Here is an 11,571-nt window from a genome sequence, read left to right on the forward strand (position 1 = left end):
AGTTGAGTCAGGTTGGGGCCAACCCTAGTCCAACCTGAGGTAGCTTTACGTCAGTCCTGATCCTCCCCAACCTGGGTATTGGGCCAAGGATGTTAAAGAGTCATCGCTGACTCATACATTCCTTTAGGAATGTTCCCTTTCTTGGGCTTTTCCAGATTGCCCTGGTTTCTTTGGATTCGAGTTTCTAAGTTTATCTTCCCTGGTGGCTATAATGTCAAGGGATTCCAGAAGAGCAATGAAATTGCCCTTTTACCCTTCCAGCCTTTAAGCTTCATAGTGACATATGTCGCCCTATGATTATTTTACCCCAACAGGATATGAAGCTACAGATTGACACTACAATGTGAAGGTAGATTTTGGATCTCTCCAATGTAGGACACTTCAACACTTTGATTGTTTTTACGCAAGCTGGGGAAGCACAATTGATAATGGTGGATGCAGGGAAAAAGGTCTGACTAGAAAGGGAGGTGCAAGGGCCAATTAATATGGGGCACCACTGTTTTAATGTTAGCCTTTTACTTTTATTTCTTAGGTAAGCTAGGGTTAAACCTACCTCTAAGAACAAAGCCTTGACCATTGAACTACAGGCTCAATCCCATTTTGCGCCTTTTCTTTTTTTTTTTTCATTGTTGATGTTAGCATTTTATCGAAGGCTCTAAGAGAATTCAAGGGATAACAAATGAAATAATTACAATCACACAAGCCCATATTTATATGAGAGAATGGAGTACAAAGCAGAAGAAGTGGTAGGCCTTCTTCACAAACTCAAAAATGGATCCCATCTTCAGATTTTAAGCCTGATAGAGGCGACTAAGTAAAGAACCCATGATAGAAAAACAGATATGACCATGATTTTTGTGGGAATCCTTCCTCTGTCACCTCTCAAAACCATGGCTTCATAAATTGGCCAACAGTTTGCCATCACAAAACCAGATATGAACAATTGCACAAACATATCTTCTAGTTTTCCCTGCTGCAACACTCTAGCAAGCCCCAAAGTGAAGGAGATCAAGTTGATTATGGCAACGGTAGCTAGTGGAACGAAGAATGGGGACGCGACCCCAAACTCAAAGATTCCTTGCTTGTATCGCTTCTGCTGTTCATCGTCGATCACTTTGCTTGTAACATTGAAACCGAAAGCGGAGATTCCGATTAGCTTAAATGTGAATTGGATGAGAGCAAATAGGTAAGATGAAACACCTCTGATCATCCACATCCTCTGATCACTCCACCACTTTCTGATTGTCCCTCTGGCTATAAGGAAGTCGATGAGATCTTGTCCGTACCCACCCACAAACAGGTATATGTACAAGTAGCACCATGGATCTGAGACCTACATAATACTCATTATTTTATCAACAAATTTAGGATTATAAAAAAGATTTAAGAGGAGTTGTTTTTTTTTTTTTCGAGAGAGAGAGAGAGTATAAAAGATTAAATAACACCTTCTCCAACAGCTTAAGCTTTTGGAGTAACTGGTAGTTTCACATGGTATCATAGCAAATGCCTGGGTTCAAACCTCCTTGATAGCAAAATCCACATGCAATGGCCAAACCTAAAAAACGGAGCCACATGTGCCACATGTAAGCCAGCCCTAAAAAGAGGGGCCACACGTGAGGGGAGTGTTAAAGTACAAAAGATTAAATAACACCTTCTCCAACAGCTTAAGCTTTTGGCCGGAGTAATGGTAGTTTCGGAGAGAGAGAGAGAGAGAGAGAGAGAGAGAGAGAGAGAGAGAGAGAGATTTCACCTTTGGGAATAAGGGGATTCCATTGAGGAGAGCCAATTGAGGGAGGAAACCATATGTCGTAATTGGAACAGCCCAAGTAGCCCAATATGCAGGGTGTGCATAGGACATGCCCATGAGAAACGAAATTCTTGTGATACCAAAGGTAAGTGGGCTGTATTTGGAGAAGCCAACCTCTAGAAGCCCAATACACCATCTCTTGTTCTGTGAAAGCACATCGTTGAGATTTATTGGCATTTCACCTGAGAACGCCGGCCTCACAGGGTTGCAGTACACAGACTCCCACCCTTCGGCATGCAGTTTGTAACTCGTGTAGTAGTCCTCTACTAATGATCCATATCGGAAGCCCACCTGCATATTTTAGACCCACATATTATGATCCACCCTAAGGAAAAATCATGTGTTTTTAATATATGCAACTAGTATATCTACTTATTTTTCTAAATCAGATACTACAAAAATGTTGGTGGGATCTGTTGTTGATGGAGATCTAAGATCAATTAGTAGTGATGCTTCATGGCGTGTAGTCACTTTCCTTAAGACAAATTTCGCCCCCACCAGTAGTGTGCAAAGAGGATCCGCGAATTGCCTCCAAGACACAATGAAACTTTGTAGGAATATCCTACAAATGTTTGACGGCGCTTTGCACAAGCGGAATCAAACCCAAAACACCCTTTGAGAATTACAAGCCTTAGAAAAATTCACTAAAACTGTTTATGTAGAAAAACAGTATTTAGTGCACTGTTTTTGTATACAACTCAACCTTTAAAACAAGAGAGTAGGAGATTTTAAGAGAGGAAAGATCCAGCAATAACTCACTCCCAAAAGACATATTTTCTGCTATTTTTATAGAGCCATAGATGTCTTTTCAATGTGAAAAGCATCTCTTCAAAGTACCATTTAAAATGTTAAAAGCATCCCTTCAAAGTACCCATTAGATTGGTTTGTACAATGGCCGTTAGATCGCACGTCTTCGCGATATAACTAATTTGGATCATTCATAAAGTGTCCATTAAGTTTGAAATCATCCATGACTGTTGTGAAGCAAAAGGACACGAAGAGATTCAAATTTGGAAGTGAAAAAATGTGTCCATTTTTCTCCCGGATAGATTTTTGCGCAGTCGCGGTCGACTGAGCTACCCGCTGTCGCCCGCCGATATGCTTCTGGACTTTTTATTTTTTTCCGATCCAAAGAACCGCGGTCGACCGGGCATACCTTTCTGGAAATCATATACATTTCCAGATTTCAATCCGCAGTCGATCGGCCCTGTTTGAAAATCTGTTTTATTTCTCTTTTTATTTGGATAAAACACTTTCAAATATTTTGAATTTACCCAAAACATTTTGAAAATCTCTAACAAAAAATGCAAGGATGATTTAAACTTGTGATCTTTTTCCTTTTATCATTTAGCTTTTTTTTTCAAATGCATCTATTTGCTAGAGTAGGCTGTAAGGCCAGTTTTCACTTTTGACCATAATGTCATTTTCAATTATTTTGAAATTCTCACATTATTTATGTGAAATTGATGAATTATTATTCAAATTCATTATTGATGTAGGATATAGTTTTAGGACATAATTAGAAAAATAATTTTTACTTATTAGGGTTATTCTAAAAGTGAAAAATATGAGATAAAAATAGGCCACTATATTGGCACTGCAAATAAGCTACTGATATTGGCATTACCATGTTTTAATAATTGCACAAACTCGGCCTATATTTTCTGATTTAATTACCTTCTAAGGGCAAATTTGGAACTGTAATAACCTTTGACCGCTGTTTAAATAATAAAAGACAAAATGAGTTTTGCTAGCCTAAAAATATAAGAAATTTTGCTAGCCAATTTCGAGGAAAGACATTCGCGACAGGCTTCTGCATGTGAGAATGGCCACCACATATGAAATAAATGATTAAGACAAAATCTGCCAAAAAGTCAACCTGTTTGGCTGTTCTCACATGCAGAAGCCAGCTGTAAAATGGCTTTCTGCGAAATTGGCTAGCAAAACCCAAATTTCAATTATTCAAAGTTTCTGGTGACAATGACCTTATACTACTGATATGGGGCTTGATAAAGCTTGCATACCTTGGAGCCCCAATTTGTGCCATTTTCATAAGTGCAGCTTGCTACACTTAAGACTGCTTCGGATCGTAAAGACGCCATGGGCCTGTGTTTGTGTTTGAAATCTAGCACTTCCAACTCTGGCGATGATGGGGGCCCATGGAAAGCTTTTCGTTGGAAGAAACATCCACTGCCAACATAGACTGGGCCCAAAAGCCCATCCATCCCACTCGGAGTGATCTGAAGCAAACGCTTGTATTCACAGCCGTAGATGTCGTTCTTGTTGATACCATGGAAATACTGAGGGAATTGGACAAACGCGAGTTTTTGGGCCTTATTTGGATCCATGATGTAACACATTGCCCGGCGCGGTGTTTGAGGATCGTTGGAGTACATATCACAATCTAGGGTGAGAATTACCGGTGCATTGCTCATTTCTGCCGATACTCGGAGCTTCATTGTTACATAAAATTAATGAATGAATTAAAACCAACAACATAAATAGTCAACAGGAATGTGGCTTTGTAGACAACGTTTTAAAACCTGGATGCGGGTCAAAACAAATCTTAGTCGACCCAGCCCAACAACCCGTGGTTGTGTACCCGGGTTAGCATGGTCATAACTCAGAAGAGTCAAAGGAGTTTAGTTTGATTGACTTTGGGGAGAGAAAACATAGACTCAGACAAGAACACATCCAAAGGGAGTCGACCCAGGAGAGTCTATTATGACACGGGGGAGTTTTGAAATTATGATTATAGTGTGATGAGTTATTTTTAGGAGAAATTATATGGTGCCCGCACATGAAGTCCGGCGTGAGTGGTACTACAAAAGTACCACCCATGATATTTGATCTAACAGCAGCCTCTTAAAAAGTGGGCTGCTGTTGTATCAAATACCAAGGCGGTAATGCCCACACGCAACTTCACGCTCGGGCATCATATAAAAACTTTATTTCTAAACCCCCCTAACTCTTTGAGTCAATCAACGACAGAGTCAATCAATGGCTCGTCTGAGTCGACTCGGATTTACATTGGCTTTTTCCTTTTTTAGTCTCAAATTTGCTTTACTAAGTCAATTAAAAACTCCCTTGACTGGATTGAGAAAATGAAAACTGACCTCTCCAATCCTTTGGATTCTCAAAACAACATACTTTTACCCTGATCAAGCTCTCATCTGAGTCTGAGTTTTAAACAAATAATCGATGTACAAATAGAAGTAGATGTGTACATATCAAGGAGGCAATATATTCAAAAACTCTCTGAGTCATTCAATGACACGGCTGAGTCAGCTCGGATTTAACTTGGCTGAGTTTTTGTCTGAGTTTGAATTTTGCACCACCAAGTTAATCAAAAACTCCTTTAATTCGACCCTGACTTTGCAGTCATCAGTCATTAAAACAACACATTTTTCCTTGGTCGAGTTTTCGTCTGAGTTTTAAAGTAATTAATTAGTGATGATGAATTGTAGTGTGCTTACCAGAGCATTGAGGGCTCCACCCTTGAAATGGTGGGGAGAAGATCTGCTTTTTTCTCTAGAGAGATAGACAAGGTTTGGCAATTCATAGCCTGCAACATCTCTGTCTTTGCCACTCTCTAGCAAAACCTGTTCCAAGCATCTCAATTGTGTTTTGTTATATGCATGGGAAATGACATCTCTACACTCTCTTATTTAATAATGGCACTCCTCTGAAAACATGATGAGTTCTAGGGCTGCACATGGTTCGGTCCGGTTCGGTTTAAGGGAGTTTCTTAAACCGAACCGATCCCATCGGTTTGGATTTTTTCCAAACCGTAACCGAACCGATTGGCAGTTGAACCGAATCAAACCGAACCGACCGGTTCGGTTTGGTTCGGTTCACGGTTTATTTGTATTTTACCTATAAGTAATGGGCAGTCATAAATAGAAAAGGACATAATGGATTAATATTGGACGAACCGTTTGATTTTGGGGATAATGGGCAACTTTGGACCATTTGATTTTGGGGATAATGGACGAACTGTTTGAAGTTGAACGGCAAAAAAATACTAAAAAGAGATATCTGAACTGGTTCGGTTCGGTTTCATATCAATTGCCGGTTCGGATCGGTTTTGCGGATTAATATTTTCTGAACCGTGAACCAAACCGATTGGATCGGTTTTGTGAAAATCGTAACCGCGACCGAACCAGTAGATATAAAAACAGAACCGAACCGAATGGCCCAGTTCGGTTCGGTTTATCGGTTTGAGCGGTTTTGTTGTGCAGCCCTAGTGAATTCACCCCATTATCAAAACACGGTCGTGCGGCTATCAGTGGCCTAAACATTTTATTCCTAATTGATAGAGACAAAACGTATACCTGAATTACCGTAGGATGGTCTTGCCGAGTGAATCCAGTCGTCCATTTCTTGAAGGCCTTGCGTTCCTCTTCTCTCGTGATCTGATCTTCAATGATGTGCCCTCTCTCTACCACCCTTTCCACCCTATCTTTCATGGTCTCATACATCACCTACAAAACAAATTATTATATTATTGGAAATAATATACACATCAATCAAACAAACAATTAGTTAGCCTTGAATTGCGGCTTAGAGATGCATTGCAATGCTAATTTTTGAAGATAATTGGAGCCTCTCACTGTCCAAGGAATTTTGATAACTTTTTTGAGCAAAAGATAACTATATTAAAAGTGAGAAAATATTGTTGGAAAATTATCCGTGTACTGGTTGAGAAGAAGATAAGAAGATGCTTCAAGGCGCGTAAACACTTTCCTTAAGACGATAATCGCCTCCACCAGTAGTGTGCAAAGGGGACCACGAACTCGCCTCCAAGATACAATGAAGCTCGGTTCCAAACTGATTGCTTGACGATGTTCTGCACTAAACGGAATCAAGCCTGAATCACCTTTGAATTTTTCAAGTAACTGAGACCTAAGTGTTCTGTTTCTGCAGAAAACAGAATACTTGAAGAGAACTTCTAAAACAGTAAAAACAAAAACTTTATAGAGGTTTAGAGAAAGAGAATTGTGCTGGAAATAGCAATTTTAGGTATGCCAAAGTAGAAATCCGAATTCTGTATAGAATGAGTATTTTGTATTGTTTTTATAGAGCTTCTAGTGGCTTTTCCCGTTGGAAAACACCATTTCTGGACATCCTTTCAGCAGATTTGAATTCTGACCATTAGATCGTGTCTAATCGCGACTCTACGGATTAGATCAATCCTGGAGTGACTGTTAGCTTGTGTGAAAACTGTTTCAACTCCGAACCGCTAGATTGCCCATCCATGGTGCAGATCGCACCCTTTGGGCCTTTGACCATTGAGTAGATGGGACACCATCCAACGGTCATCTTCCACTAGCCATTACACTACGATCCGACACTTCGGATCGCACCCGCTCACGCACTATCCATTGGAGCCTCTAGGCTTGCTGGGCCAACCGTTGGGCCCAAACTCAGGCCCAACCCGACCGAACCATTCGGTCTACCCACATGACCGATCCAAGTCGATCTTGATCCAACGGTCCGGATGAAATCGGAAAAAATGAAAGGCTCCAATCGCTCCTCGCTACGATGCGCCCTAAAAAAGCGCCCTATAGCCCATTGCCCACGCCTATGTGGGATCTTTGCTTTTGCGCGGAACCCCTAACACCCCAGCCTCGGTGGAGACCGTTAAGACAATTGGACCTGAAAACATATAAATGATGACACCATTGTGATCTTTAAACATTCCTCCAATTCCCGTTTTCCCAGTGTTGTCAAGGGAGCAACCGGTAATATTGAGTTTAAGAATATTGGGGAGAGGATGCTTCTACAAAGCTAATATTTTCTTCTACCTGGTGGTTCCTGACATGTTCATCTTCCAATTCCTACTAATGCACTCCACGGAGCATCAGTTTCCCAAGACTCCTAGCAACGACTAGCCATTGTAGCCACATTGAATTTGATTTCCCATGCAAGAAAGCATAGGGAGACACACTTATCCACAAAGATTCGAACATTTCTCTCAAGCAAAATCTTCTACGTAACCGCAAAAGGAAGGTGGCACCAAAGAATCTCACCCATATAGAACCTATTCTAGCACTGTTCCGATCTGTAGAAGATTCCATAAATGATTTTTGGGGCACTCCATATTCAGATCAGTTCAGATCGGAGGGTTAGGATCATCCTATGGAAATGATTTTTGGGGAACAACTTATTTACATTGTGCCCAATCAGATGAACAATTTGGATCATAAAAAAAGTGGGCCGTACCTACTTTTTTAGACTTCACGTGTTTTCACGGCCACCCATCATATAAATTCTCCAATCTAAGATAGGTTTGCCTTCGTCTACTTAAGAATGAGATTTGCACTATGAATCTAAGATGAGTGTGCCTTATTCAATCCACATGTAGAATCTGTCTTTTTCTTGATCCCATCTGATCTGACAAAAAAAATGAGTCACCAATAAAGGGAAGTGATATATTGGTCGTCAATAAGGTTGGGTTCTATTAGAACTAATTTCCTTCATATAACGCGTGTATAGGTTAGTTTCCAAAATAGAAAAGGGAAGTGATATATTCTCCCCATTTTTTACTTGGGACACCTCCTCTACCGTATTTATGACTACTCTTCACACAAGAGGGGGTGCCCCAAGTAAAAAGAAGGGGGCGAATATTTCATTTCCCAATTGAAAAAAAAACTAATCTTGCCAAAGCCAAAGGGATGAACCAAAACACATCGGGTCATAAGTACTGGGCCATACTTCTTACTATTCATTAGACGAGTAGCCGTGACGTAATTTAACTAATTTGGTACACAATGCAGTGGCTCTGAAGTAATTATAATAGACTTGTGTGGTCAATTGCCAGCAGATAAATACACGAATACGACGTGACTAGGGTCTCTGGACTTTACACTGAGGACAGAAAGACGACAAAGCAGATTGAGTTAAAATCTCGAAATGCGGAAAAAAGGACAGATAAGAAGTCATGAATTTAATAAAAACTACAACTTTACCCTGCTTTTGTTACAAAGCAAGGGAATAATTCGGACACCGACAAGGCGACAAACAAGTGGATTTCAGTGATATATACAGGCGATTAGGGGCCCTCACCATCGGTGACAAGTGACAACCGATGGTGGGGGCCCCAACAGTGATATATACAGGCGATTACAGTGATATATACAGACAAAGCCTTCGGCTAATAATCGGTTGGGGCCTCACCATCGGTTGTCACTTGTCACAATCTGAAAACAACAGGGCTTAGAATTTTTCATTGGCTGTCACGATTGACAATTATATATACAGGCGATTACAGTGTGTACTTCTGATAAAGTCAAAAAAAAAAATGAAAAATGAAACTTACTAACTATTTAGCCTATTTTCTTTAATTGGACGGTCAGGATAATCTGATTCTGTAATTTTGAATCTGTGAGAACATGTAATTTTTATAGATGTAAATTTGAAACTTGATTTTTACAGATGTTGAATTCACTTTACGAATTAAATACCTAGAAAGCGTATATTCTTCCCATGAATACTGTTTGGACATAGCATTTTCTTGTCTACAATAATGGGAAAACGATGTTTGGATCTATTCTTAGTTTAATTTACCTTGAAATTTAGTCATAAAATCATGAGTGAAAAGAGATTTGGATGAAAAAGAAAGTTATAAATGTTCATATTTTTTTTTATGTTACCTTTATTTCCCCAGAGCAAGCGCCATGGGTTGTCTGAAAGTACACCTCAGGGCACCTATCTTCAATCTTATTCTCCCTACAGAAGGGCACCCAGTGCTTGGCAAACTTTGCAGCCTCCATGAAAGCATAGAGAGTGAGCTCCGATCCGCTATCATCCGAAACATAGACGGACATCTTATCCGTCGGATAATCAAACGCCATTACTGAAAGTGCTGTGTTAATGACACCCATGGGGGGCTCTTTGTAAGGGTCCGCCGTGCAAATGAATGTATCCAACGCCGGAAAATCCCTATCGTCTATAACTTTTGCCAGGTTCTCCGGATATTCCCGGCGCCGGACCGGGCACCATCGGAAAGCTTGGGTTGTAGACCACATGAAGGCAAGAATTATTTCTGATAGTGACATAGAAAGGAAGAGAGAGAAAGAGTAGAAGCTGGTGGAGTGAAGGAGATTAAGGGACCGACGATAGAACAAGAGTAAGATGGCACACGTGTAAAGCACTGCATGCACACGATTGAGTTTGGCTCGAGGCTCGACCTCGAGCGTGTGGAAAGGTGGGAGGGTTTGGCTTTCTTGTGTGCCACCCATCTTCTCTCTCTACCAAGCTAAACACATCTGAGTAGTGAGCCTCTCTATTTATAGTCTCTAAGGACCTCTTCGTTTGAGATTGTGACAGCCGATCGATTGTGAGCCCCAAACCAATAATCATTTTGGTGCTCACAATGGATTGGTTGTCACAATGGGGCCTGAGCATGATGTTTGTACCCCTTGTTACATACCGTCCACCCATTCCTTATCAAGATTAGGCATGCAACTTGAGTCTGGATCAACCCGCACCCATGGGTTCAACCCAATTGCATGTTTTGGGTTGGGTTGGGGTTGAGGTCTTGGACAATGCGATTCGACACCAAATCCTCCGTCCTCAAATTTTTTTGTGATTTTTTTTTTTGCCCTAGTCTGACCTGAACCTAATTCGATTTGAAAAACAAAAAAACAGATTAGATGGGTAGACAAGCATTGAGAAATTTAGAGTCAGGCTGGGTTAGACTTTAGAGTTGATGATGTGGAAGTAGAGGAATGGCGCCATCTATTCTCAGAGGCAGGTTGGGTTAGACTTTAGAGTTGATGATGTGGAAGTAGAGGAATGGCGCCATCTATTCTCAGAGGTTACTTTTTGAATGATCTCAGTGCCATAATTTTTTATAAACATGAGTTCTACTTGTTCGTGATGTAGTATTTAAAGGGCTTTAAGAGCTTTTTGAGAACCGTAATATCCTATAAATACCACATGACAAACGACAAACAAGTGGAGCACCTGTTGTTGTTTTTTTTTTTTTTTTTAATGGGTAAGCTGGGGTTAGGCAAACCCCTACCAGATTCATTAAAGAAAAAAGCAATTGAATACAAGAAGGGAGCAAGAGCGCCAGCCAAAGGGGAACAAGCTCCCCAATGGATCAAACCACAAAACAGAAAAGAGGAACTACAGGAGATAAACAAAAGAAAGAGCAGAAGAGGACATGTTACTGCCTTTGAAATGAGATGCCATCTCTATCATCCTTGATAGCCTGGAGCAAGGATGGGTGGGCAAGAGGGATAGGGATGGGATATCCTTTCCAGGGATAACTTCTTTTGGATAAAAGGTCAGCAGGTGCATTTCCCTCTCTCCAAATGTGAGAGATCCTCCACGCACTTAAAGTGGCCAAGTTCTGTCTTATCTGAAATAACAGGGGGGATTTTCTTCCAAGGAGTAGGGGAGAAGCCTTGTATGATATCTACAGTAAACTTAGAGTCCGACTCAATCCATAGCCGCTGGATGCCCAAAGACATGGATAGGATGATTCCATTGTTAATGGCCAACAATTTCAGTTCGTAAATTTCTTCGATTCTGACATTTTCTGAGAACATGGATATCACATTCCATCTGAATCTTGAATTATACCCCCTAAACCTCCACCATCAGAGTCGAGAGATGCATCCGTATTGAGTTTGAGTTCATTTCCTTGAGGATGTACCCAGTAACAAAGCTTGGTAGTGATAGGGGCAGGCATCAATTTGTATCTGAACTTTTCTGCTGAGAAAATATTACCATTGGTAATCTTGTCCCTGATC

The 11,571-nt window shown here is 40.7% G+C and overlaps 1 protein-coding gene across 1 annotated transcript; it reads right to left on the reverse strand.

Moving 5' to 3' along the window:
• Positions 1 to 685: 685 nt before the first annotated feature.
• LOC143847547 (cellulose synthase-like protein G3) lies at positions 686 to 10,087 on the reverse strand. The gene is made up of 6 exons (XM_077356430.1): positions 9,463 to 10,087; positions 6,142 to 6,291; positions 5,284 to 5,409; positions 3,832 to 4,260; positions 1,751 to 2,098; positions 686 to 1,333 (listed from the first exon to the last, which is right to left on the reverse strand). The coding sequence occupies exons 1-6, from the start codon at positions 10,048 to 10,050 to the stop codon at positions 785 to 787; spliced, it is 2,190 nt and encodes a 729-aa protein (XP_077212545.1). The 5' UTR covers positions 10,051 to 10,087; the 3' UTR covers positions 686 to 784.
• Positions 10,088 to 11,571: the final 1,484 nt, after the last annotated feature.

Source organism: Tasmannia lanceolata, unplaced genomic scaffold (genome assembly GCF_043159265.1).
Source record: "Tasmannia lanceolata isolate RefF3 unplaced genomic scaffold, GAP_Taslan_0.1 ptg000015l, whole genome shotgun sequence".
In the NCBI taxonomy this organism is placed as follows: Eukaryota; Viridiplantae; Streptophyta; class Magnoliopsida; order Canellales; family Winteraceae; genus Tasmannia; species Tasmannia lanceolata.

Bases quoted from the DNA above. Each gene is read 5' to 3' on its own strand.
- LOC143847547 (XM_077356430.1), bottom strand. From the start codon at position 10,050: ATGGGTGGCACACAAGAAAGCCAAACCCTCCCACCTTTCCACACGCTC. The intron at 6,292-9,462 runs GTAACATAAAAA...TTTGTTTTGTAG, and splicing joins CTTGCTCTGGGGAAATAAAG to GTGATGTATGAGACCATGAA. The intron at 2,099-3,831 runs GTATGCAAGCTT...TAAAATATGCAG, and splicing joins GCACAAATTGGGGCTCCAAG to GTGGGCTTCCGATATGGATC.